The 26689-nt window shown below is 45.5% G+C and overlaps 1 protein-coding gene across 2 annotated transcripts in view; it reads left to right on the top strand.

Annotated features, from left to right (window-relative positions):
• CPVL (carboxypeptidase vitellogenic like) overlaps positions 1–26689 on the top strand; it is a 103623-nt gene that overhangs the window by 18709 nt on the left and 58225 nt on the right. For both annotated transcript variants that reach the window (XM_059712658.1, XM_059712657.1), the window contains exons 3-6: positions 5306–5427; positions 20663–20777; positions 21972–22030; positions 23351–23430. In XM_059712658.1, coding sequence (XP_059568641.1) covers positions 5306–5427; positions 20663–20777; positions 21972–22030; positions 23351–23430 — 376 coding nt within the window. The remainder of the gene's footprint in view (positions 1–5305; positions 5428–20662; positions 20778–21971; positions 22031–23350; positions 23431–26689) is intronic.

Here is a 26689-nt window from a genome sequence, read left to right as displayed (position 1 = left end):
CAACTTTTCTGACTTCTGCTATAATTTCTTTTTCTTTCTTTAAGAAGCTATGCTCTCCTAGAATGACCAGATACCCACACATAACACAATTGAGGAATAAGGCAGCACATATTAGAATCCTAAAGGAGTACATGTGACCTAGGCATGCTGGAGATGTTGAGAAAGAAACCATCCTGTCAGTTGACACAGTCCCGGGGAAAAAACAGCAATAGTTGCCATCGTAAATATAACAAGTATTTATCAGTTAGTAATTATATCTCCAGTACCTAGCACAGTGCCTGTATGTAATTGGCACTCGATAAATATTTGTAGAATTCCAACTTTAGACCCAAATGTGTGTCAGGCATTGTGCTTTATGCACATACCAGTTCATTTAATCCCCAGAGCAACCCTAAGGAAGAATGCATAGTTGTTGTTCCCATTTTACAGATGAGAAAAATGAGGCCCAGAGAAATTAAATCTCTTACCCAGGGCTATTAAACATGATAAGTGGCAGAGCTGGAATTAAAACCTCTCTCTGCTGACTCCAGAGTGTGAAGTAGGAACCACTGAACTATGTGACCAGCTCCAGACCTGAGGGTATTGGGCAAAATTTGGGTAAATAGAAAAGGGCCCGCACATACTGAGTGAGGAAACAGCTTAAACAAAGGCATTAAGTGACAGTGACCATGGGGTCTGTATCAGACATCTGGTAGCGTCAAGTCAGAAGACTGTAGAGAAATCCATCTGAGAGGTTGTCCACACCCCTCTCATTCCTGAATTTCTTGACTATGAGCATTTCAGCTATGGTCAAAGGAGCAGAGAAAGATATTGAGGGAGATCGTTTCATCTTCTGTCCTTCTGTGCCAGCCCTGAGAGATCATCATGGGATAAGTGATGATATTTAAAATATTAAATCTGATGTAATGTCACTTTCTACTGTTCTGTAACACACTCAAAATCTCAAAGGAATTTTAAATGGCTGATCCAAAATCTGGTACATCTGGGTATTCAAATGCAACCCTGATAACCTAATTAAGGATCATTTTATTCATCGTCTTCACTGAAAGTTCAGGAAACTCTGGGCAGATGGTCACCTCATTCCCCTAAATCTGTTCTGTTTATCAAGTCTGTCAAAACCTTAGGAACATGAGTCTTAATGCTGCAACGGAACATCTTGGGGATGAATAATCATTCACAAAAAATGAGAGAAATTTTTTTAATCCCCAACTAGCTGGCTTCATTTTATGTAATTGTAATTACATGTTTACTTTCTTTGCAGCTAGAACAAATCCTAACTCTCTGAAACAATGAATCTAAGAGGCAAATTTTAACATGTTCACAAACACATGTTTAGCATTTTCACAAATTTTAAAGACTATTTTGCTATCAGGTCTTCATTTATTATTACTGAGGGTCTGGCTGTGTCTCTCTGTACATCATGGTGATGGCCCGAGTCTTGGTGAGTGTGAAGTCCGCCCTGATTAGCTGGTTCATGCCCTTCTGTGGTCAGACTCCAATCTTTTTTAACGTGGTGGTATTACAAACCCTGGCAACCACAGTACATAACAAGGAGGAAGTGAAATTGCTTCAAAGAGACCTTTTCCCTTTCTGTAACGGTTTTGAATGTTTGTATTGTTGAGTCACGGTTCCAGGAAGAAAGGAACCACTATGTCTTGGGGGTTTATTTTCCACATTCCATTAATAGACTTGGGGAGGGTGAACAGAGCACTAGAAAATATTTTTTAAAATCATTTGAGTTAAAAGAACTTTTTAAATTATTCACTGTGGTTTAGTTAAAGGAAGTTTAATATTTGAAACAGGGTGAACCACTTTTTTTGTGGGCCAGAGAAAAGTTTTCTCTGCATTTCTTAAGCTCTTAATAAGGCCTCCCTGCTCTAAAAGATTTTTGTAGAAGGAAGGTAATTCTGGTGCATTATCAGTGTGGCCTGTTTTAGCTCATTCATTAATTCATTCACATTCATTCATTAACAATATGTATTAAATGCCATAAGTGTATAAGTCCGTGTGGTATGTCCCCAGGGGTACAAAGATAAACTAGACAAATTCCTTGCTTTCTGATAGTCCCTGACCTAGAAGGGCAGGTAGGAAATGAACCTGAGTAAGTGCAGGTAGCAGAGAAACCGCTTGGGGTGCTCAGAAAGGGCAGGCTGGCTGAGCCCAGTCATTTTCAGAGCCGGCCAGCGGACCTGGTGCCGGGCTACTCTCAGAGAGATGGATGACTCCGTCATGTCCTGTCTATCATATATTTTCTCTTCTCACTCTACTTTGATGGTTCTCAGTTTTTCTCTTCTTTTTTCATGAACCATCTCATGCTCTCTTACCCCTCCTGATTCACACCAATATTCATTCCCAACTCCTCATCTTCAGTTCTCTGCCCTCCTTTTTGGGGGAGAGGTCTCTGATTTTCAGAATATTAACAGCTTTGTGAGAACCATTTCAAAAGTGTTTTTTAGGTACAAACTTCCAGCTATTAAAAAAAAATACATCCTGGGGATGTAATGTACAGCATGGCAACTATAGTTAATGGTACTGTGGTGCATGTTTGACAGTTGCTAAGAGAATAGATCTTAAAAGTCCTCATCACAAGGAAAAACATTGTATAGCTGTGTGGTGACAGATGTTAATGAGAATTACTGTGATGATCATTTCACAATATACACAAATGTCCAATCAGCTGGTTGCACATCTGAAACGAATAACATGTCCTATTTCCATTTGAAAAATGGCCCCAAAACAAGTGTTTTAATGGCAGCCCAACCCTGGAGGGTGACCCTGCTTTGCGCTAATTGAAGTGCAAGCAAGGAAGGGGAGAGGGAAGCGGTGTCTGCAGGAGGGAAGGGTGTGGCTAGGAGGACGGCGCCCACTAAACATCTCTCGCCCTTTTCCTCTTCTTCACATCCATCTGTCTCCCTTTTTCTCTGTCTTTTTCTGGTGGGGAGGTAGATCTCATTGCAAGAGGAGGGGCAGAGCTGGCGAGGTTGGGTTAAGCAGTCTTGGCTGGGAGGGAACTGGGCTGGGGCAGAGAAAGGCAGGGTCTTCCAGGCTGCTCCTGGGGTGGCCTGGGCGGGCGGTGACCGTCCCTCCCTTTGCTTGAGCCCTTATTTTATGCCCAGCCTCACGGTGAGGGCTCATCTGCATGTTTTCATTTGACCCTCACAAGGTGGGGGAGGCATCCACATTTCGCATGAAAGGAAAGAGGCTCAGAGGTGGAGTGGCCTGCTAGAAAGCCTGGCCAGGACTGCCAGCCCAGGTCTGTCCAACCAGGAAACCATGTTTTCCCTGCTGTGCTGGCCTAGCAGGACCCTCAGGAAACTGCCACCTTCCCTGTGTCCCCACCATCGCCTCTGCTCCCAGGTGCCCCTGTTCCTATTCAGGGGACGCATTTCAAAGGCAACCATAGCGATGCGCCCTGCAAGCCGGCTTCTTTTCTCCAGGTTTTGTGTGCATAGACTCAGTGCCATCCATTTTCCTAGGTGAGAAGCTGGAGCCCAGACCGGCCAAACCTCTGCCTGTTAAAAGGGTCACAGAGCCCTGGCTGGGTTGGCTCAGTGGATAGAGCGTCGGCCTGTGGACCAAAGGGTCCAGGGTTCAATTTCAGTTAAGGGCGTGTACCTTGGTTGCAGGCTCCTTCCCCCCTGGCCCAGGCCCTAGTCAGGGCTCATGCTGGAGGCAACCAATCGATGTGTTTCTTCTCACATTGATGTTTCTCTCTGTCTTTCCCTCTCTCTTCCACTCTCCCTAAAGATCAATGGAAAAATATCCTGGGCGAGGATTACCAAAAAAATTAAAAAAGGGACACAGAGCTGGTCAGTAGTAGTGCTAGGATCAGCAAAGCACTAGAAAAAGGAACAGCGGGGTGTAGTTGGTGAAGATGAGCTTCCCTTTCGGGAGGCGCATCATTTGAAAAGAGAACTTGTGGCCCAGAGCAGTGGTGTGCTGGTGAAAGTTAACAACCATCTCTGGGGTCGGACCCTGATTGGTCGCACCGATTCCCTGAGTGCACACGTTCGCTCTGTGGCTACTGCGCCCTATCAGTGCTGTCCCTGGACGCCCAGTTGGGAAGACACGTGAACCATCAGCGCTGTGGGGCCCGAGGGCCCTGGGACCCACACAGGCATCTTTAGTCAGTGGCGTGTGTGAAGGATCAGGCTTCCTCGCCGATCCCGTCCACTAGCCAGTCTCCAACTAGTATGTCTCAGACTTAAATGGCTTTTCTTGAGTCGTTTGTTTTTATCGGGGACCCTTGCTTTGCCACCACTACAGGACTCGTCTTTACCCAGACTTCCCCATCCACTTCCCCACGATACCCGTCACCTACTTTCTGTTCCTTCCCCACTCCTTTCCTAATCACTGCTTCCCCTTCCACCTCACCCCTTATGACTAACTCTCCAGTGAGAGGCCATGGGGAGGGTGGGAGAGGGACTCTGAGGTTTAAACCTCAGCTTCCCTTGAGTAGCTGTGTGATCTTGGGCAAGTCACTTAACCTGTCTGTGCTTCCGTTTTGTCACCTGTCCAGTGGGGATAATAATTATACCTGCCACTTAATGTGCATTGACCTTTTCAGTGTTAGCTCCTATCAGTATTATCTCCTTCTGGGTGGCCTTAGCTGTATGAACATTTCCTCCCCCTCTTCCTCCCCTGCTGTCCTTATCCCTTTGCTGCCATAAGACATCTGCCCTCTACAACTGTCCCATCATCTTATTTGGCTCCCTCTGAGTCGCCACGAGGCCACCCTCACGCTCACTGTCTGCCTTTCCCCTCCCTCCCCGGCCATCCTTATCCATCCCGCTCCCGCAGGCCTCAGTGCATTTCCCTTCATGGACGGAGCAGGCCTTGGGCCTCCATGACCAGGGGAGTGTGCAGGATCCAGGCCTCCCAAGGCTGAGGGCTACTTGGCTACGTTGCTTCTCTTGCAACCCCTCCTCTGGCGTCAGGTGACTTTACTCTGCCCTGGCCCTCCAGGTGCCCAATGTGAGCACCTTGGTTTGCTTACCTTCTCAAGTGGAACTGAGATTAGGTGATTGTTTTTGTTCTTTTAATAAGAACAAAATTTACCATCACTTATAAATTATATTTGGGGACCAAAAAAAAAAAAAATCTTAAAGGTGCCACTGTCCTTGGCTAAATTGCATATGTAGACGATGTGGACTTGACCAGAGCATGCTGGGATTCCCTGCAGTGAGCATCCTTCTGCCCACTCTCGTAGCCTTTCTGATCACTGCATCCTAGACCTGGCCGCTGGGAGGAGGTGGCTAACCCTGTATCCTCTCTCTAATCCTCGGGTGAATTTTTCTCTCACTAGGGAGACGATTGAGTGCGGTGGCTTCTTTCCCAGGACAGCATCAGGTGGAGAGCTACGCCGGCTTCCTCACTGTGAATAGCACTTACAACAGCAACCTCTTCTTCTGGTTCTTCCCGGCCCTGGTAAGCCTGCGCCAGCGCCCTCACGGAACTGCCACTCAAGGGCGGGCTGTGCTCCCTCCAGGGTGGAAATGTTAACCTACAACTCAATGAAGAATTGTGGGTTTTAAAATTTATTTTAGATTATTTTTCTAAAAATAAGTGACTCTGTGGGGTGTTCCTGTTTATGGGCAGGAAACCAATGTTTGCAGAGAGGTCCAGCTTTCAAAGTCCCGCAGCCTTATTAGGAATACGAACCCTGCCACCTCTTCCTGCCGCCGCCTTCTTCCTATCTCTTTGTTGTTTTGTTCTAAAAAATACCCAGGGTAGTGGGAAGCCAACAAGGATAAGGAGTGGGGGACTCCTGAAGTTCACAGGTAATGCATGTAAGCATGGCTAAAGGTGGTTGATTTTGGTCTTGGATGGTTGCCCTCTCTGTGGATTTTGCTAGGCCGATTAATATTCCTACACGCACTCCTTCATGAAGTCAGTACCATGAATTGAGCAGTGCTCTGTGAAGACACAGGAGAGGAAACTGAACCCATCTACTCTGGACCTTTGGGGGAGGGATGGAGGATTGAGGTGATCTAGGTTGGCATCCTGGACGAGGGGGCCACTCACCCTCTCAAGTCCATAATACACACAGGTAGGTATATCCTTCTACTTTACTAATCCTAATAAGCTTACTTCAAGGTCACATAAGCATGAACAAATTATGTTAGGCTTCTGGGCACTGTTGGGGGTATTGGTAGAGGTGCTGAGATGCATAAACAAATGCTATCCCACCACAAGGTAATTTTCTATTTTTATTTTCCAAATTGGATTTGCTTTAGAAGCCAGAGAAAACAGTAAAAAAGCAGTCCCTATGGAGGATCTTATTTATATTTGCATATGATTTGCATATAGCAGTGCTACATATCTAATGACTGGGTAAATTGCTTAATCCAGGATGGTTTTCCAATTAAATTACTTCTGTTGGTACTGTTGGGTTGTATTTTTAAAATATGTTTTACTGATTTTTAAAAAGAGAGGAAGGGGGTGAGATAGAGAGATAGAAACATCAATGAGAGAGAAACATCATCCTTCAGCTGCCTCTGGCATGCCCCCTTCTGGGTATTGAGCCCACAACTCCGACATGTGCCCTGATCGGGAGTTGAACGGCAATCTTTCGGTTCCTGGATCAATGCTCAACCACTGAGCCACACCAGCATTTTCTAAACTTCTCATTTTTGCTTTCCCAGTCACGGCCTCTGATGGAATTCACCACATAGTTGTGGGTCGGGGGAGGCATGTAAGAAATGGTGAGGAATTCTAGACACTTTTTGGTAGTCCTTAGGCTGTCATCTACTCTGGAAAGTCTTTCCTGGACCCTAGAGAGTTTCTTATCTCTTCCTTGGTGTTACTGTGGAGTGAGGCAGGTGAGGAACCTAGAGCACAAGATTTAAGGAGGGATTCACTCTCAGGGTTGTATAGATACAAGCTCCGCACCTAGTTGTCTTTCAGATTCCTGTTGGTCCCTCCCATTGGTGGAACCAAACTGGAACCCAGAGGGTGAGGGACTCTTGTTTATAGAGGTCTGCCTTCCAGGGCACAGAGCAAAAAATGGGCCTTCAAAATCAATCAGGAAAACATGCAAATATCCAGCACATCTGTCTTAGGGAGAGTTGATAGAAATTAAGCCTAGAAATATGACCTAATCCTAACAGGTGGAAATTATCCCTGTGTTCTTGGAAGTCTCTTAAACTTTACACCTTTCGGAAGCCACAATGTACACTTGTGTTTTTAATATCATATTTATTAATATCATTAAGTACAGACATTTATCATGTCTTCTATGTGTCTTCTATTGCTGCTGTACAAATGATCACAAACGTAGTGGCTTGCACAGCACACATGCATTGATTCACAGCTTGGTAGGCCAGCAGTCTGACAGGTCTCACTGGGCTAAAATCAAGGTGTTGGCAGGGCTGCGCTGCTTCTGGAGGCTCCGGGGGAGAGTCTGTTTCCTTGCCTTTTGCAGTTTCTGGAAGCTGCCTGCATTCCTTGGCTAGTGGCCCCCTCCTCCATTTTCAAATCCTGCTTTGGTAGGTTGAGTCCTCACATGCATTGCTTTGGCTGACACCATAGCCAGTTTGCCTGCTCTGACTCTTGTCTTTTGCTTCCTTCTTCTACATTGAAGGACCCTTGTGATTACACTGTGCCCACCTGGATAATCCCAGAAACTCTCCCTGTTATATACAGGTCAGTTGACTAACAAGCTTGATTCTCTCTGCAACGGTAATTCCCCTTTGCCATGGGGTGAACCCAGTCACAGGTTTGGGGGATTAGGATGTGGGTATCTTTGGTGGCCAGACTTCTTTGTAAAATGAATGCTTGAAAAGTTTGCCTAGATTAGTGGTTCTCAATGTGTTCTCAGTGATTCTCACATTTTATTGTATTTGAGAATTACCTCCAACTCCCCCCAGAGACGGTGACCTGAAATTGGGAGAATTAACAGGCAGGGCATGCTTGAGGAATCATCCAGCCTATGGGCCACCGCCCTGTGTTCAGTGTTCCTCACCCCAAAGTGGCCCACACTTCTTTTCTCCAGAAACTTCTAGAGCAGGCAAACCCAGATGGAGGTGGCGCTGTCCCCTGAGTGCCCCGGGGATGAGGGCTAGAACGGGGGACTGAGGAGGCGAGTGCAGCCTGTGGGGATCAGCTTCCCTAATCCTGCTTGGTTTTCCTCTGAGGTCTGCTGGGCCTCAGCCTCCACTGCACTCCCTGTCCCCCCACCCCCACCCTCACCCCCACCACCACCCCGGCCCTGGCCTCAGAAACTGATTCCTCACTTTCTCTTCTGCTTTGTGGCTGCTTTTGATACCAGTAAGTTCCTCAATGACTTCTGCATAGCGAGTCTTCTCTAATAATGATCCAGATTTGTGAAAACAGGAACTCATGGTGAGGGAAGTGATCTTTTGTTTTGAAAACAGAATAAAGGCCTAGTCTTCTCTTTCTTAGGTTGCCTCTGAGGGCGACTGGCTTTGTCTACAGTGTAGGTGACACAGGGGGCAGGACAGCTGGTTAGGAACACGGGCTTAGGATCTGCACCCTCTCCCGGTTGCTAGACTGAGCTCTGAAACCCCCACTCCCTGCATGACACAATGGCTGAGCTGTTGGGGTTCCCCCCTTAATTAAATGAAGACCTGGCTGTGCATCTCCTGACCAGATTCTGCTTTGGGGGACCATTCATGTAGCCCTAAACGCATTCAAGATGCTCCCAGAAGACAAAAGCTCAAGGCCGCCATGCCGTGAAGGAAGACGCGGAAGCATAGTGTCCTATTGGACACGATACACCAAGCCTCAGGGGAAAGAGGCAGCAATGAAAAGACAGTGCCACTGACAGCTGTCACCTCAAGGCGTCCAGGATAGATTGTTCCAAGACCTCCTGACCGGGGCCCACCTGCAGAGCCCCGTCTCTGAGGCCCCAGAGCAGCCATTCCTGCCCAGTCAGTTGGGTCATAAATTATGGAACCGGCCAGTTTGGGTGAAGGAGAAGCAGCGGTCACCCAGATGGGGGAAGAGTTCCTTTTATTTGGCAGAAATATTAATCCGTTGCCTGTCTCAGGGAAGCAGCTGATATTGTCATCAGGAGAGAAATGACCCCTTAGAAAAGCTGGAGGTAGAGAAAATAAGAGAGCCAGGAAGGATGCCACATTTGTAATATCCTCTGAGTAATTTTTCGGGCTGCTGTTTCTCAAATTAGTTTTGTTTTCCTGTTATTTCTGCGAACTCCCCTCTTATTGTATACAAATCAGGGCAGAATGGATTCTAGAACTGGAAATTGGTGTGCAGTGGGGAAACAGTCAGCAAGCTAAATGAATAGGCATTTTTCATGGGATAAACAGTATAATGAAGCGAATAAAATGTACAATTATGATGGCTGTTGTTAATTGAACATTGACTCTGTGCTGAACACGGCATTTTTTTTAAATTTAATCCTTTCAAGAACCACCTGAGGAAGGAATTATTATCCTCATTTTATAAATGAAGAGGTTACAGAGATTAAATAATTAGTCTCCAATTGCCCAACAAGAAATTGGCAGAGCTGGAATTTAAAACTAGATCTGGGACAGAGAGATCTTTGCTCTTGATGGCCACTCGGTGATCCGGAGAAAACTAGACCCAGAAGACACTTGACTTAGTCAATCAGGCATAAAATCTTGACTCTGCTCCTTGGACCAAATGCGACCTTGGGCACATTTTTTTAACTACTTTGAGCATTGGTTGTTTTGTTTGTTTTAAAATGAGGACCAGAATACCTTGTGGACAATGGTTTTGAGACCGATGAGATAATGTTGGAAAGCCCTTACATTGGGGCCTGATACATAGTTAGTACAGCTGCTGTTGTTACTATTTTATTATTATCATCATTATCTTTATTAGTTTTCTCATTATTGGCACAATTTGGGAAATTAAAGGAGACAGGAAGTTGGGGGAGATTCCAAAATGGAAGTAGCTGAATGCAAGGCAAGACTGTGGATGAATTGCTCCTGGGTAAGGAAATTACAAAGCAGAATTGTGGCTTTTCCACTTTTAAGAAGATAAAGAAGCATGTTGATTTTTTTTTAAAATTACTATCCTTCACATTGGGAATTATCTAATATTTAACTTTCTTGTAGGAATATAGGTAATTTGTTGGAAGCATTTAGCCTAGACTTACAGATTATTTACCTCAAATGTCATGGAGCCAAAACCTGAGATGTTTAGAGTTGGGCCTGGGCCCCTCCACTAAGGGCCCCGTCTTGCTCCTCTAGCCACAGGGAATGGCTGGGATTCCTGGAGTCTGAGGATCTGGTGACTGAGAAAGGTCTGTTTCATATCAAGGAGTTAGAAAGGCTGGGACAAGTGAGGCACGGGGCACCTGGAGGCAACATTTGAGGTGCTCCCTCCCTTTCAGGATCATGCAGGAGCCCATCTTACTTCATCAGACGCCAGGAAAATCAAGTGCACGGGACCAGGTGCATTTAACACAGTCCACAATCCAGTGCAAGCCAAAGCACAAGGCATTCTCTCTGCAGGTGGGAGAGTGTGTCCCCAGGAGTACCCAGGAGCCAGCGGGACAGCCCCCCTGGTGTGAAGACATGGAATCAGGCTCCACTGGGCCTCAGCCTGTGCTGGGTTCACTCCCTCCTCTGGGTGGCAGAAGCAGTCAAGGTGGTGGAGCCCAGTGGCTCCCAGACTGGTGGTGGCTGCTCAGAAATACCTGGGGAGCTTTACAAATAGGACAGACTCCCCTGCTGGGTGTCCAGCCCCTCCCAGCAGATTCCGATCCAGTAGGCCTGGGGGGGGGGGGGGGGGGCAGGGATTGACATTCCTAAGAGCACCACAGTGATTCCAGTGCAGTGGGCTTGAATTTGGGAAGAAAGAACTAGAGTCAGGACCCCGGGATTCTAGTTCTGGAACTGCAGTTACTGGCTGTACCACTTAGGATAGGGCATTCGTGCTCTCTGAGCCTCCGTGTTCTCATATAGAAATAAACATGTTGAACCTGGTTGATTTCTAAGGACCCTTTCCAGTCTTACCTTCTGTGGTTGACAGTGTTAGTTGGCTTGCCTATAAGACATGCCTAAATGTGCAACCTAAGGTATAGAAACATCCACGAAGTCCACGTCACGGTCCAGGTTGAATGAATGAGCCCTTGAATTCGTGGCCTCTGTGCTAACTAGCCTCCAAGAGAGTCACCAGTGATTTTCGTCTCTGGGTCCGCATGTTCCTCTCTCATCCCCTTCCACATTGAACCCAGGCCAGCCTTTGTGACCAATACGTTATAGCAGAAATGATGGTGTGTCACCTACAAGGCTTCTAAAGGACAAAGCTGCTTTGCCTTGGTCTCTTGGATCCCTCACTTTGAGGGAAGCCAGGTGCTAAAGCAGCCATATGGACAAACCCGTATGGGAGGACGTGGGGCCTCCACCAACCTTGGATGAAGTTCTTCTAGCCCAAGTCAAGCCTTCAGGCGACCGCAGCTCTGGCTGATAACTTGATTGCAACCTCATGAGAGACCCTGAGCCAGAGCTGTCCAGCCAGATACCCCCGAATTCCTGACCCACAGAAAACAGGAGAGATAATAAGTGATTATTGTCTTAAGCCACTAAGTTCTGAAGACATGTTATACAGCATTCGATACTAACACAGCCTCTTGTCGTGAACTTTTGGGCTGTGACTGTGACATCTTGGAACAACTAGAACTTCCAGAGTGGTGACTGCCAGTATTTTGCTACTGGTTTTTTGTTTTTGTTTTGTTTTTTGCTTCTCAGATTCAATTCCCCTCTCTTACTTGCTCTGTGATAATAGAACTTGAAACATTTTCCTATGCAGCGAACATGATATGAAGCTTCGTCAGTAGAGGGTGCTAGAGGGACATTGCAAGAGGAAGTTGGCATCTCTTCCTGTTCCCTTGTCCCGTGTTTTGCCTTCCCTTCACCCTGCTGCCTAGTTCATCAGCAGTATGTGTGAGGGGACATTCAGTGGCACTCTGCCTGAGCTGGGTACCCAGACCATGAAGACCCTCAGCAGGCACACAGTCCGGCTCCGTCCCAGGGATGACCACCTGGCTATGGCTCCCTCAACATGGACACCATTCATCTCAGGCCTTGCCAGTGAGCTGGCTTCCTACAGCCCAGCTCTCTTTGCAGCCCTCTTACCAGCCTTGACCACCTACATCCCAAGGGTGGCTTCCCACAGCCCTCCCATCATAGATACCGTGCACTCCTGGTGGTGTGTCACCCTTCAAGCCCCTGGGATCCCAATATTCTGACTTCCTTTGCGCCCCCACCCCCGCCAGCCACAGCCCACCGCCTCTGGAGGCTTTTCCTATGTGTCCAGGATTGTTGGCAGTTTGGGGCCAGGCCCCCTAGTGAACTTCTCAGCCACCCAGTGGGCTGTAGCTACCCCTTCTCCAAGGAGGTCCAGACTGGAGCTTTGGGAAGGGCCCCATTCATACTTTATGGGTTTGTCCATCCATGGTACTCTTCCTGAACTCAGGGTGTTCTTTAGAATTCACTTTACATGTCTATGGTTATCCTCCCGTTATAATGAATACGTTTTATATTAAATATTTCCTATTCCCCAGCATTTGCCCAACACTGAGAATGTAGCTCCTCATGCTTGCTCATGGCTGACGCAGGCCAGAGCAAACACTGGAAATTGTAACAGACTTGGAACATTGAAGGTCAACGTTTCCAAGTAAAATAAATAATAATTTTTAAAAAGGAAAATATTTTTAAAAAATATATTTCAGAGAAGAAGGGAGAGAGGGAGAGAGAGATAGAAACATCAATGATGAGAGAGGATCATTGATTGGCTGCCTCCTGCACACCCACACTGGGGATCAAGCCCTCAACATGGGCATGTGCCCTGACAGGGAATTGAACCATGACCTCCTGGTTCATAGGTCAATGTTCAACCACTGAGCCATGCTGGCCAGGCCAAAAAAAGGAACATTTTAAAATTAAAGTTACTGTGGTTTCTATTATTTGGTTGAATCCTAATTCAGGTAGCCACCCCATTCTAAATCCTTCTTCCCTGCCTGGAGACACCAAGAGCAAAAAGTGTTGTCTGGCCTAAGGAACCAGGAACTGAAATCAGAAGCCAGGGCAGCCAGTCTTTCTGTCTCAGCCTTATTCTGTCCAAGATCATAGGGTCACCTTTTTGTGCTTCATTCTTCCCTCTTGGCAGATCAACATGCGTTGCTTTCCCAGGTATTTGGCAGAACATGGCTACCCTACAGTTTCTAAGTTCACCTGTCTCAATCAACAGAAATTAACTAGTACTTCTCCTAGGAACATGATGTGATTGGTCCAGTTTGGGTCAGGTGTTCTTTCTTGGGCCAGTCAGCTAAGGCTGAAGGAGCTGGGTCATGTGACATAACATCACCAATGGGCCCTTTCTACTGGTAAACGCAGAGTCACTTTTTATTTTTATTTTTTTTAATATATTTTATTGATTTTTTACAGAGAGGAAGGGAGAGAGAGATAGTTAGAAACATCGATGGGAGAGAAACATTGATCAGCCACCTCCTGCACATCTCCTACTGGGGATGTGCCCGCAACCCAGGTACATGCCCTTGAGCAGAATCGAACCTGGGACCTTTTAGTCCGCAGGCCGACACTCTATCCACTGAGCCAAACCGGTTTCGGCCAGAGTCACTTTTTAGAGAAAGGGGTGTGGGCTGAACAGATCTCTCAAAATATGTCTTAACCATAGATGGCTATGAATCCAGTAGCCATACAGCAAAGATTTGGAAGTCATGGACATTAGTTTTCTCTGAACTTTCACCATCTTCTTTTTGCTATGTATGTAGGGCATTAGGGATCTGGAAGAATAGAAGGTAGGTGAGACAAAACAGGAAGAAAGTAGCTAAAATGATGTTATTGTTCTTTCCATTCATAGATATATTTGGACTGTGCAGAAACCTTTGTGTGCATGATTCCCTTTGAGAAATGAAAACCTAACATAGAGAAGAAAGCAACTAACTCTTTCAGCATTTCTTTCTTTGCATCTTTGCATCAAGTAGGGAAAGTCAGGCTTTTTCTCCTCTCCCCCTTCCCCTCCCCCATTCCTTCTAAAGTCCAACTTTCTGGCAAGAAGCACAAACAGAAGACATAACTACCTCACAAAGGAATGAGAGGTGAGTAGAAAGGTTAGGAAGGAGAAAGATGGGAAGGATTCTAGTGTGGTGTGAGTTGGCTCAAATAAATGAGACAATTCAAAACTTGACAAGAGCCAGTGGTCGCTTGAGTGCTGTAAGGAGGCTCAAAACAAAAAAAATTTGAAAAGTTCATTTTCTGTCTGATGGTACAGTGGCAACAATCATAATAAGGGAAGATTTCGTGAGTGGTTAACACCAACCACTATAAGTAAAATTCCTCTGAAAAAGCACAGAATAGCTTAAGCAAGTGGCTAGTATATGCTGGCAGTGTATGTGTGTGTAGAATTAAAATGCTATTAAGGTACCTAGTTAATGATTCTAGTCACAAAACCAATTGCTTTAAATAAAAGCTCTGCCCTGGTGAACACCATTAGTGTAGCAGCTGAAGTATCATCTGAACTGGAATCTCTGTGGCAAAATGGGAGTCCATTCAAACATACTTGGGGGAATTTCAAGACATTTGCTTGGGGTACTAATGACTTCAATTACGATAGAGCACGTTACTTAAACCAAACAAATGATCTGCCTCCGAATATAGAAGCATGAAGGGAGCCTTAATTAATTTACTAATTGTACTTCTCATCTTAAGTGGTACCATTGATTTTGGTCTGTTGGTGGTTTAGTTTTCTCTTATAAAGTGTGGTGTTCCTTGCTGGGGGTGGGAAGTAGGGGTTGGCTGGAGTATGTACCCAGCCCTGGGCATTGGCAGAACATGTTGCCCTAATATTTGTCAAGTTACCTACGATTCCCTAGAGTCACTCCAATGAGTCCTCTGTGTAAAATACGATTATGGTACCTGAGAGTGCTGAAATTGACAAGTCTTTAGTTGACACCCTCCCCCTCCCCAGTGTATGAGCTTACTGCCTCAGTGATATGTGTAAGGCCTGAATAGAAGGTTATCTCTACCATGTTACATAGAAGAGGGCTTGGGAGGATGGATCAGGAGCTGGGTATGGCTTGATGGGGGGCAGGGTGAAAGGGAAGACTCAGAGTATCAGGGGATGCTATCCATAGGGGGCAAGTCCAGTGGGGCAGGAGGATTAGTACTAGTTTAGCTCCACTATGCTCGCTTAGAGACAAGGAGAAAGGAAAAAACACCCGCTTTCTAAGAATCTCTTTATACACAGAATGTTAAACCAAATAAAATGAGTTTTATTTTCTTCGAATAGCAACCTATAAAGACATAGGGTTGATTTTTTTACCAGCATTGTGAACAAATAATGGAAGGCGCTGACGTGAGAAATTGTAAAATTTCCTTTGGGGATTTTAAAAACAAAGGAAAACACACAAAACAAACAAAAAAATAAAAACGGAATAGATAACCTGCCTCCTTCTGGGTTGTTCATTCTGGAGCAAACCCTGAGGGAGTGTATAAGTTCATGAATTGGCCACCAGGGGTCATCAGAGAATTGAAAAGGGCTTCTGAGGCAAAGCCATAGTTTATTGTTCATCAACAAAAAAATGCTGGTTTATGGGACCTGCCTGCCCATACTCTTCTGTTGCAAGACAGACTTCTCACTTAAATATTTAGAATTCTTTTTATATTTAAAACTTATTTGTCCCTTCTTTTAATCATCAGTATTTGCTACACTACTCTAACTTATATGTCCTTAAGAGAGATTTGATTTGATTTTTTAATTAATATATAAATGCTTTTTAGTAGGGGATTACTCATCTTTCAGTCCAAGTGTTAAGCTATCACTAGAGGCATTCTTAAAGCATTCACTATCCTGTCCCTCCATTACTCTCTAATAGAACCCATTTATTCACTTCTTTATATCCCACCTCACCAGAAAAATGAATCGGATCTAACATTTAGATAAGTATGCCAGGCACTGCTGTAAGTGTTGTGATATGTTCACTATTTGAATCTGCACCACAACCATATAAGATAGACATTCTTTGTCTTCTTATTTTTAAGCAGAGGACACTGAGAAACAGAGAAGTTAAGTAACTTGCCCACAGACACACAGCTGTAAAATAGTGTATTTGGAATTCAAGCCTTGGCAGTCTGGTGCCAAAATCCATGCTCTTAATCATTCAGTGTCTGACCTGTCCATGAGTGGGGAACTGGTCTCCGTCCCCAGCTCTAGGGTAATGCCTATGAGTAGTCTGTGTTATAGGTTTAATGAATGAATACATTGTTGTAAATTCAGTGTCATACTCCTCCGCCAAATGATGATATGCACTGACATGAAGAAATTTTCACAGAAGGTTGATAAGTGAATGCAGCAAATACAGAGTATTATTTATAGCCTGATCCTATTTTTGAATAAAATATACATAATATCTACAAGATACGTATATATTTATGTGTGTGTGGGTGCATAGAAAAATTTGGAAGACTAAACATCTCATGATCATCTCTAGGGAACTTTTGTATACCCCATTTGAATAAAAATTATTATGAATAAGTACTTTCTTTGTAATATAAAATGTTTTAAGTAAAAGTTTTAAAACTTTTGGCAAAAAATCAATGCCCTATTTCTCTTGCTTCACACACACTTGATTTATGGCTTCAAACAGTAAATATTTTTAGTCTTAAATTTTGTAAAAAAACTGTAAATGAATTAAAGCAGTTTTTTTTACTTCATTTGATCCCAAGCTCTGCAATGTCGCTTTGTTCAGTATGTTTTCATTCACTTGTGTTCTTGCCTAATGGATGGGTGGAGAGTAAAGGAAGGGCTGCATTCTCCCGATTGAGCGCTAAGTATATCACCTTAGAATTGTCACCTAATAATTTTATGCCATTCTTATGGAATAATCATTTTATATGTTATTATATTACAATGTCGCATTGTATTACAAAAGTCTGCGTACTGTGACAACCCTAACTTGGGTTTTTAGCTTTGACCTTGTAAATCTTTATCTTCCAGCATCTGACTTTTGCACGTCATTCCGGATAAGGGCAATATTAGCTCACAGGTTGGTTGGCCTGTCAGGGAAGAAAGATGTGTGCATGGAGTTTCCTTTAAAAAATGGGCTTGTTCAAGGGCGGTTGAACTCCTTCACCTCCTTTAGGAAAGTAAACTTGAGGAGCCAGGGCAGCTGAGGTGAGAGGTGTACATGCAGGTCTCTGAGGGTGTAAGCATCCCAGGAATGCCGTGTCCTGGCCTTCAAAGTGGCATAATCAAGATGTTTGGCACTGAGGTGCTCGGCTTGACTTTGTAGTGTGGCCTCTCAGGATCAGGCTGTTTTTCTGAGAGCTGGGAGCTCCCTCATTGTGCCAGGTCACAGGAAGGGACATGAAAAGCCAGGGAGGATAGGGTGGAGACCAGATGGCCCGGGGCATCCAGGAGGGCAAACCCCCCATGGTCCTGCCAGATTCTCAGCCCGGCCTGCACACTGAGCCACCTGGGAACTTTAGAAAAGACTGATGTCTGCTCACCCCATACCAATAGATTTGGAAGCTCTTGGATTTGGGCCTAGGCAATAGTTCTTTTTTGTTTGTTTGTTTGTTTGTGTTTTAAAGCTCTCTAGGTTATTTTAATGGGAGGCCGAGGTTGAGAGCCACAAGTTTGTGTGTAGCACACCGTGGCTTCTAGAAGCTCAGGTGCCTGTTAAGGAGGAAGTGTGTGTGTGTGTGTGTGTGTGTGTGTGTGTGTGTGTGTGTTGAGGTGGGGGTGCTGGATGTCCACTGGATGGGTGGACTCACTGTATTTTACCTCCTGGAGGCTAGAATAATCCCCCTCAGATCCCATTGTTTCTCCCCGTCTAGTATTTCTACTGCGTGAATACAAGTGGAAGGTGGTCCTGGTGAGTGGTATTGAATAGCGACTTAGAGGATCTGAGCGGAGATAAAAATCACTTCTTCAAACAAAAGAGGCACAGTTGGAGCTGGGTGTATTTATTCAGCACGGGAGAGTTTAGAGTATTGTGCCATGACGTATTTTTTTCATCGGGGCCTCAGGCAAGCCTGTGAGGTGGGCTTTATTGTCATTTGATGGATGGGGAAACTGAGGGCCAGGACCCCCCCAGGACCCCACAGCTATTATGTGGTCAAGGTGACCAGAACCTGTCTGGCTCTCAATTCCAGGGCTCACTCCGCTTCCTTGCAGCAGCTTTGAAAGGCTGTCTTTGATTTTAATTTTTCTTTCTTCAACATATATACGTTAAGTTCCTCATTCCCTTGAATTTTTTATGCACATTCACAACACTTGAGGCAAGAGGACTAAGTAGTGAAAAATTGACTAGAGCCCTAACCGGTTTGGCTCAGTGGATAGAGCGTCGGCCTGCGGACTGAAGGGTCCCAGGTTTGATTCGATCAAGGGCATGTACCTTGGTTGTGGGCACATCCCCAGTAGGGGGTGTGCAGGAGGCAGCTGATCGATGTTTCTCTGTCATCAATGTTTCTAACTCTCTATCCCTCTCCCTTCCTCTCTGTAAAAAAAATCAATGAAATATATATTTAAAAAAATTGACTAGAGAAGATGTCAGCCAAAGGAGCAAGAAAAAGCACCCACTTCTACTCTCTCCTGTAGAGATGGTTTACCTTAAAAGCATCTATAACTTCCTGATATTTCTCTATTATAACAATAGCTAACATTTGCAGAACCCATGCTATATGCCCCCCACTGGGCTTCCTGAAAATCAACTTATTTAGTCCTCCCAACAACTAAGTGGCATAGGTACTATGATTGATCTCCATTTTACAGGTGGGGAAACTGAGGTCCAGAGAGCTTAGGTAACCTGCCTAAAGTCACACAACTTGTGGATAGCAAAGTCCAGATTTGAATCCAATTTAGGGCCAGAGCTCACAGACTTATCCATTATACTGTGCTGACTCTTGGAACTATAGCCTGCCATCTGACTCTGGGCTCCTACCATTTTTACCTATTTCCTTAGTGATAACCACAGTTTATACTGACTGTGCCTTTATCATGCGTTAGGTGTCGTTCCATGGGCTTCATAAATAGTATCCCATTTAATTCCTTGATGCTAGAGAGGAGACCCCAGAGGTAACCCCTTGTAGGGTGGCTATTCTTCCTATCCCCTCTTTCAGCAAGGCCTCCTTAGGCCCTTTCCAAAGCTCTGCACCCAACTTCTCGTGACTGAAGAAGAGCGATCCCTCTAGCCCCTCTGTCCGCAAGGCTAGAACTCGGTATGATCAGCTCTTCCTCCAGGTTCTCCACCAGGCGTCCCAGAACACCTCCTCTTGAGTTAGTCTTGCCTTCTGCCCACAGCCTTCTCACATCATCCCTGTTTGGAGCCAATCCTCTCAGACCTTCTCGTCAAGTGCCGATTTGTCTCTAGGGCTGGGCTAAGTAAGAGGAGGCAGCATTTCATTCTGGGCAGAAGCAACAGGATCCTTGTTTGCCCAGCCTGGCCGACCGGACATCAAATGAGCCATGTCGTCACAGAAGGGCTCAGTGTCACCTCCCAGTCTGAGTCTGGTGGAGGCCCCGGAGCTGCTTCTAGATGGCTCTGGAGGAGTCACTGGCGCAGGCAGCGTCTGTACCCACTGCTCCTACACCCAGTCCTTTTTCTTGAGCATTTCCCTGGCATTTCCTTTTGTCTTTAGCATTGTTCCCAGGCTCTTGGGTAACTGGACCCTCCTGTGCCTTCAGGTCTTACTTAGCTCAACATTCAGGTTCTCATTGAGTCCTTCCCTGATCACCATGTCTAAAGGCAGCCCCTCTTTCTCAGCCGTCACTCTCTTAACATCACCCTTACTAGTACTTCCTTTTCATTCTCCTTAATCATCACATTTCTGTATTGACTTACACATTGTCTATATTCCCCATGAAAATGTAAGCTCGAAGAGGACAAGGAGTTTTCTTCTTTCCTCGCCCTCTGCTGTGTACCTTCGTGCATACTTCCCGACCCACAGGAGGTGCTCAGCAGGTGTGGGCTGAATGAAAGAACTAACGACTCCTCTGTCTTTGAGAGTGATGACATTGACACTACTGCAGCATCCCAACCCCGCCAGGGACCTTTTCTTATTTACGTCTCCGGCATCTCCTACATACATCCGTCTGATGTTTAGGGTTTTGTTACCGTTTGCATGGGCTGAATGCTTCTCAGTTTCCTTGTGTTGAATGAAGTTGCTGTTGTCCCTGGGGACACCTTCTGAGTGAATAAGATCAGAAAGACCATTTGGCGACACCTTCTGAGTGAATAAAATCAGAAAGGCCAGTGAAGGGGGCAGACTGTTACTGAGAACGATGGATTCTTTGTGCCTCTTTGGGAATATGTTGGTCAAATGGAAGAGTCCCTCGAAAGTTTAAACAGCTGAAATGCTGTAACCGTGTCCCAGGCAGTGTGCTGGGTACCTAGGGACATACAAAGGTACAGCTTCTGCATTCAATGGATTTTCTGACTATTTCTGACTATTGGCGAGAATTCAGACAATGGCGTAAGATAGACCCCAGGAGATGAGGCAAATACTATTTCAAAACTACAAAATAGGGGGAGTACTTCGCTTATAGTGGAGAGGGTCATTGGGGTCTGGGAGGTCGTCATGAGGTGTAATCCAGGCTGGGAAAGACTGAAGATTTGCCTACATTCGCTTGTGTGTATTGCATAGCCTCAGTGCTCTGTGTGGTTACTGCCTCTCTGTCCCTCCAGGTAGATTCGGAGACTGCGCCAGTGGTTCTCTGGCTGCAGGGCGGGCCGGGAAGCTCGTCCATGTTTGGACTCTTTGTGGAACATGGACCTTATATTGTCACCAAAAACCTGACCCGTAAGTATTGCTTGCACCCTACTTTCCTGTGGAGAACTCTTCGTCTGAACCTTATATCTGCTCTAGAAGTAATTTAGAGTGTGCACTGAACCCCCAGGAGGAGCTTAACAGTTCCAGATTATAAAAACAGTGTCTGCCCGAGAAGGAGGGGCCAGCAGGGTGAGCCTGCCCGCTGGGCTGCTTTCTCCCTTGAAATTTGGGTGAAAGGTTCTAAGCTATTTTTCTGCAGTCTGCTGCTAACTCAAGCAGTCTGGGACTATGAAAACAGGTGGTATTTATTACCACTTGGGCAAGCTCTTTTGCATGGTCCTAATGGGTAGAATTATATCCCTAATTATTCATAGGAACTGCACACTGTCCGGTTCAGTCACATAAGTGATCGGATATCTTGGAAGCAGGATACTGTGGGTGGAGACTGGAATGAAGGAAGAAGTGGGGGAGGAGCCACTTTGGCTGTAACCCAAGTGAACCTCCATCTATTTTGGGGGTTGGGGTGGGGGAGGGGGTGTTTACTTTCCCTGGGTTAGAATCTGGAGGGTGACCCAGCTTGTGACTCAGCAGAAAAGTGTGTGCCAACTCTGTTGAGGTTGCTCTCTTAGGCGTTAGGTGGGAGGAAGGGGATCAGGAAGACGGAACATGAGGACGACCCCTTGGGTGGGAGAGATGGGTGTACTGCATAGTTGGTTGATGGGTGTTCTACATGAACCAAGTAGCACAGGGGTTTGTTTTATATATATATATATTTCAGAGAAGAAGGGGGAGAGGGAGAGAGAGAAACATCAATGATGAGAGAGAATCATTGATCAGCTACCTCCCCCATGACCCCTACTACTGGGGATTGAGCCCACAACCCAATCATGTGCCCTGACTGGGAATCAAACAGTGACCTCCTGGTTCATAGGTTGATGCTCAACTACTGAGTCACACCAGCTGGGCAGTTGCACAGAGTTTTGTTCCCAAATTGCATCTTAGATATAGAGACCCTCTGGGTCGGGGGCAAGTAAAGGAGAGGAGAGGAGAAGGGGCTGGTGTCTGTTCCCACTGTGAGAAGACACAGCAGTTAGAGGGATACCATGTTGACGTGGTGGGGAGAGGTGGGGCGAGGTGGGCATGCTGGGCTCTGGACCAGATCTGAGCCTTCAGTAGGGTGTTCGGTTCATGACCCTTTCACTCACCTGGTCTCTGTTTCCCCAGTGCATGCCCGAGACTTCCCTTGGACCAGCACCCTGTCCATGCTGTACATTGATAATCCGGTGAGTACAGGCGGCCAGTGACAGGGCAACGTGGGCCTCTCGTCTTTCTCCTTTTGATTCCGTACATTTAAGAAATAGGGGGAAAAGGAAATAGAGATTTAGTTTTGTTCATTTTAAAGTAAAATTTAATCTATTAAAACTTTTTTTTTTAGATTTTGTTTTTCTTAATGGATGATTGCATCCGAGTTTGGGGATTTTGGTTGGTGCTTTCTCTCCATCCCTCATTTTCAATCTTATGAAATGCCCTGTTCATTGAATGACATCATCCAGGATGAGGGATTCGTTTCTTTCCACTGATAATGCGACTTCCCAATGTCATGGTTATTATATGGTGGCAGGACTCCTAATCTTTCCAATGGAATTCTAGACATAAAAAGTCAAAACTGGCCTCCTTCACCGTCACAGCGGCAGAATGCCTCTTCTCAGCGCAGGAAGCCACTTCTTCTTGGGAAGTTCTTCTGAACCCGAGTCCAATAAGCTGCAGAGCAGGAGCGTGACTTTAGGACCAGCTTCTGCAGATGTTTGCCCCTCATTTCTCCAACCCCTCTCCCTTCCCAGATGGTTCAAAGAGAAAACAGGTCAATAGAGAGGAGCGTTCTTGTCCCTGCTCTTACCCATCAACCATTCTCTTTCCTGGTCAGTAACTGCATATTTAAATAAATGTTGAATTAAATGTCTCGTTCCCTTGGGTGTTTCAGGGGAGAAAATATTTATATCTGGTGGGTGCTGCCTTTCTTAGACAAATTATTTATGCAGAATAAGTAGTAGCTTCTTTTAGTTACAACTCAGTTGTCTATGAACTTCTAAGTAGAAAGAAACATGAGTGTAAAATGAAATGTTAATTGTTTTAAAACCTCTTGCCTACTGAAGGTGAAAGGGATTAGGGGCCATATTTTTCACACGATCTGGTACCTCCAGCCTGGAGAGTTCCTTCCTGGCAGGACAGCAATGCACCCTCCCGGTTTCAGAGAGGAGGCAGCTTTGGGTCTTTGACACTGTAGCAGGGGCCAAGAAAAGGTGAATTCCTCGGCCTTAAATCAACATCTGGCAGGGTCCCCACTGCGGAATCAGGACAGCTGGACCACTGACCTAGGGCAGAGTTTTATGCTGATGCTTTGTATTCGGGCTTGGAGGGGGGAAGGGAAGTAGGTGGAATGTCGCATCCTCCTGTGAGGATGACTGAGTGCACATGGCACAAAGCCGAGGCCAGAGGCTTGGCTCTTGGAACAGGTCTATTTCCTTCCCATGTGGTGTTTCCCTCTGCGGGGCGCTAAGCACATACTTCTCTGTGGCTCTACCTGCTCATTATCTCCCCTTCAGGTGGGCACAGGTTTCAGCTTTACTGATGACTCCCAGGGATATGCCGTCACCGAGGATGATGTGGCTAGAGACTTATTCAGGTAAGAGGCCCTGGCTCCCTCTTCAGACTCAACACTTTTCTCTCTCAGTAGGAAAGTGCTTATAGCAGAAGTATTACCGATTGGTCCTCCTAGAGTAATTCCCAAAGGCATTTTAAGACACACACCGTCTACTTTCCACTTCGTTACGTTATCACTGATAATTGTAAAAGTGGCCAGCAGAGAAAGTAACAAGGAGGGGGAAGAGCTTAAGACATAAGTATGATTTGGTAAAATATATCCTTTAAGAAACAATGGAAACAGGGCAGGTTATTCAACCAAATGTGATCTTCAGACCTTTGGCCAGGTGCCTCAGAGGGTTCTGTTGACCGCGTAAGAGGAACTTGGCATTTCCAGGAAGCAGCATCTCAGATGTCTGTTTTTCTCTCAGGGCCCCCCCCTTTTTTTAAAATATATTTTATTGATTTTTTTACAGAGAGGGAGGGAGAGGGATAGAGAGTTAGAAACATCGATGAGAGAGAAACATCGATCAGCTGCCTCCTGCACACCCCCGACTGGGGATGTGCCCGCAACCAAGGTACATGCCCTTGACCGGAAATGAACCTGGGACCTTCCGGTCTGAAGGCCAATGCTCTATCCACTGAGCCAAACCGGCTAGGGCCCAGGGTTCCCCCTTTTGTGGCCTTCAGGGCAGTTTTTCATTCTCTTGCTTCTTCTCATGACTCTTCAAGCTAAAAGCTCAGCTCGATAGCTAGTCTCTCCCCTTCCCCTTCATCTTACAAAATTACTACTTTAGTAAAAAAAATTGAAGGAAAATGGAAAGTTGCAAGCTTGATCAAACAGTATACATATAATTTCTTCCTTTCTTTTCCCTACATGACTATAGCTATTTTTAGTATGTATATGTTTTTTTAAAAGTAAGTGACCTTTCATATTTGTGCACATTTTTCCAGCCTGTAACTTATTACTAGAGACCAAGTCCTGAGTTCTTTCCAATCACTAGGCCACCACTCTTTGTAATAATTCACTCCAAGAACCCCAGTGGCCAGAAAGAGTTAACCAGCTCCTCTACCCCAACCTCCCCCAAACACTCACTCTGCTAATTACTTGGTGAGGGAACCGCAACCAGGTCCAAAAGTGAAAATGAATCCAATAGAGTCAGAGGTTTTTCATCGGACAAAAGCTTTCCGTTCTATTCTTTGTGCCCAAGCAAGTGGTGGGATGGGGATGGAGGTGGGGGGTGGGGGTGGGGGGGCAGGAACTTTGTGCCTTTCTCCCAGAGACATCACTCTCTCCTCTGTTTTCTGACCCAGAAAAGAATATGGCTGTCGTCTCCTACACTTCATTTGCCACATGTCCCATTATTTAAACTCTTCCATTCAGTTTCTGGGGAGAATGCATAGGACCCCACCCTTACGTTTCCAGATACAGTGGATCCTGGGAGCAGGTTGGGCAGATCCTGGCAGAGGTCCCTGCCCCTTCCCCCTTGGTCTAATTTATGCCCCCCAACTCCCCCTGCACAGACATAGTCCCGCTGTCCTTATAAGTGTGCTCAAGCTCCATGTCTTTCTCATTTCGTACTGACTGTGGGCTCTCTTTTGGGTTAAATCCAAACCAGCTTAGTTGTTTAACTAGCAAACACCCGGAGGGCGGAGGTTCTGCATTACAGAAACACATCAATCCCCTCTAAGCCAGGGGGTTGCAACCCTGCCATTCCTTTTCTGTCTCTCCTTCCCCTCCCCCCAGGATGGTCCCAGCTTCCAGTTGACCCTCCGTGTGGATATTTACTGCGGACATGTGGTACATCTCCTCTTGCATGACATGTAAAGGGAACCTATTTCAAAGCATGCATTGTTTATAGCTGTTTGAGTTCTTTTCGCTTTAGGCTCTTAGAACTGGAAAATAGCTAATCAAGGGTCGTGCAGAAAACTGACTTCAGCTGTTCCCTTCCCAGTTTACACTATTTGTTTCTTCTCTCCTGCTCCCCAGATGGGCGGTCGGCACAAAAAGGTCGCTTTGAAACCTGTAAATGGGCTACTGCAGGTTTAGAAAGTAAACCTTTCTCCTTCTCCCTTTGAAAACCACCTTTCTTCTGAAAATCCCATTTCTTTGGACTATTACTAGTGCCCGGCTATAAGGAGAAGCCTCCTCAAGGGGCATCTGACATTCACATTCAGGCTGCTTTTCTGTGTGTTTGGAAATGAAACGTTTTCACTACCAGATGTTTAAATGTTCTTCTCCTTTGTTTCTTTTCTTCGGACTTGAATTGTGCTATTGAGCCACAATGCCTCTCTGGTTTAGAAAATAAAATAAATGTGCCAAAGAATAAGAACTTGACTATCTTTGACTTGGAGTATACCAACTGGTGCCCGTCTCCTTCTACCGCAATTGACCGATGGCCCGTTCCTGGTGCTGGGGCCGCAGAGTCAGCAAGCCCACAGCCCCTGCTCTCGCGATGCGCCCCATGCTACCTGACCAGTCCCAGTGCTGTCTTCGATCTCTTGAGCATTGTCATTTTCACACACCTTCTCGGACCCGAACTCATCTTCCATTTTTGGGTCCGAGGAGTATTTTCTGCTAGTCATTCTCTTACAAGCTCTGTCTCTTCCTGTTGTCTTTCAGTGCACCTTTCCGCCACCTGGTAGCTTTTGACTTAAATTCTAATTATTAGAGAAGGTCTTGGCTCAAAGCCAGCAAGGTTGCCAAGTAGAATCGCCTGGAAGAGGCATGTTTCCTGGTGCCTAAACACATGCATGGAATGAGTGCATGCACGCGCACATACACACACACACACATACATGCATGTGTGTACATTATGTATTACATATTTTTGCGATTCCACTTCTAAAATTTGGAATTTTATGTGGCCGTAATTCTAGATTATATTTTTAGGCAAACCATCATGTAACAAGAAGAATCCTTGAGTAAAACAGTTAAATGAGCAAATGCCTATGTAAATCTAACTCACTAAATTTACCTTTTTTATTTTTCACTCCCATTTAAGAAAGACCCCCCAAGGGCTTGCTATTATTAGCCTTGTTGTTGTTGTTGTTCTGATCTTACTGTTACGTTAAAAATCTATGATCACTTCCTCAAGGGGGGCCTTGCTTTGGACACTTCACCTACAGAATCCTGGCATCCTTCGAGCTAGAAGCAACTAAGATGGCCAGATAAAGGGCAGAATGCCCAGTTAAATTTGAATTTTAGATAAACAATGAATACTTTTTTAACCTAAGTATGTCCCATGCAATATTTGGGACACACTTATGCAAAAACCTTATTTGTTGCTTATCTAAAATTC

The sequence above is a fragment of the Myotis daubentonii genome, chromosome 10 (genome assembly GCF_963259705.1).
Source record: "Myotis daubentonii chromosome 10, mMyoDau2.1, whole genome shotgun sequence".
Classification (NCBI taxonomy): domain Eukaryota; kingdom Metazoa; phylum Chordata; class Mammalia; order Chiroptera; family Vespertilionidae; genus Myotis; species Myotis daubentonii.
This window is presented reverse-complemented; position numbering and strand designations above follow the sequence as displayed.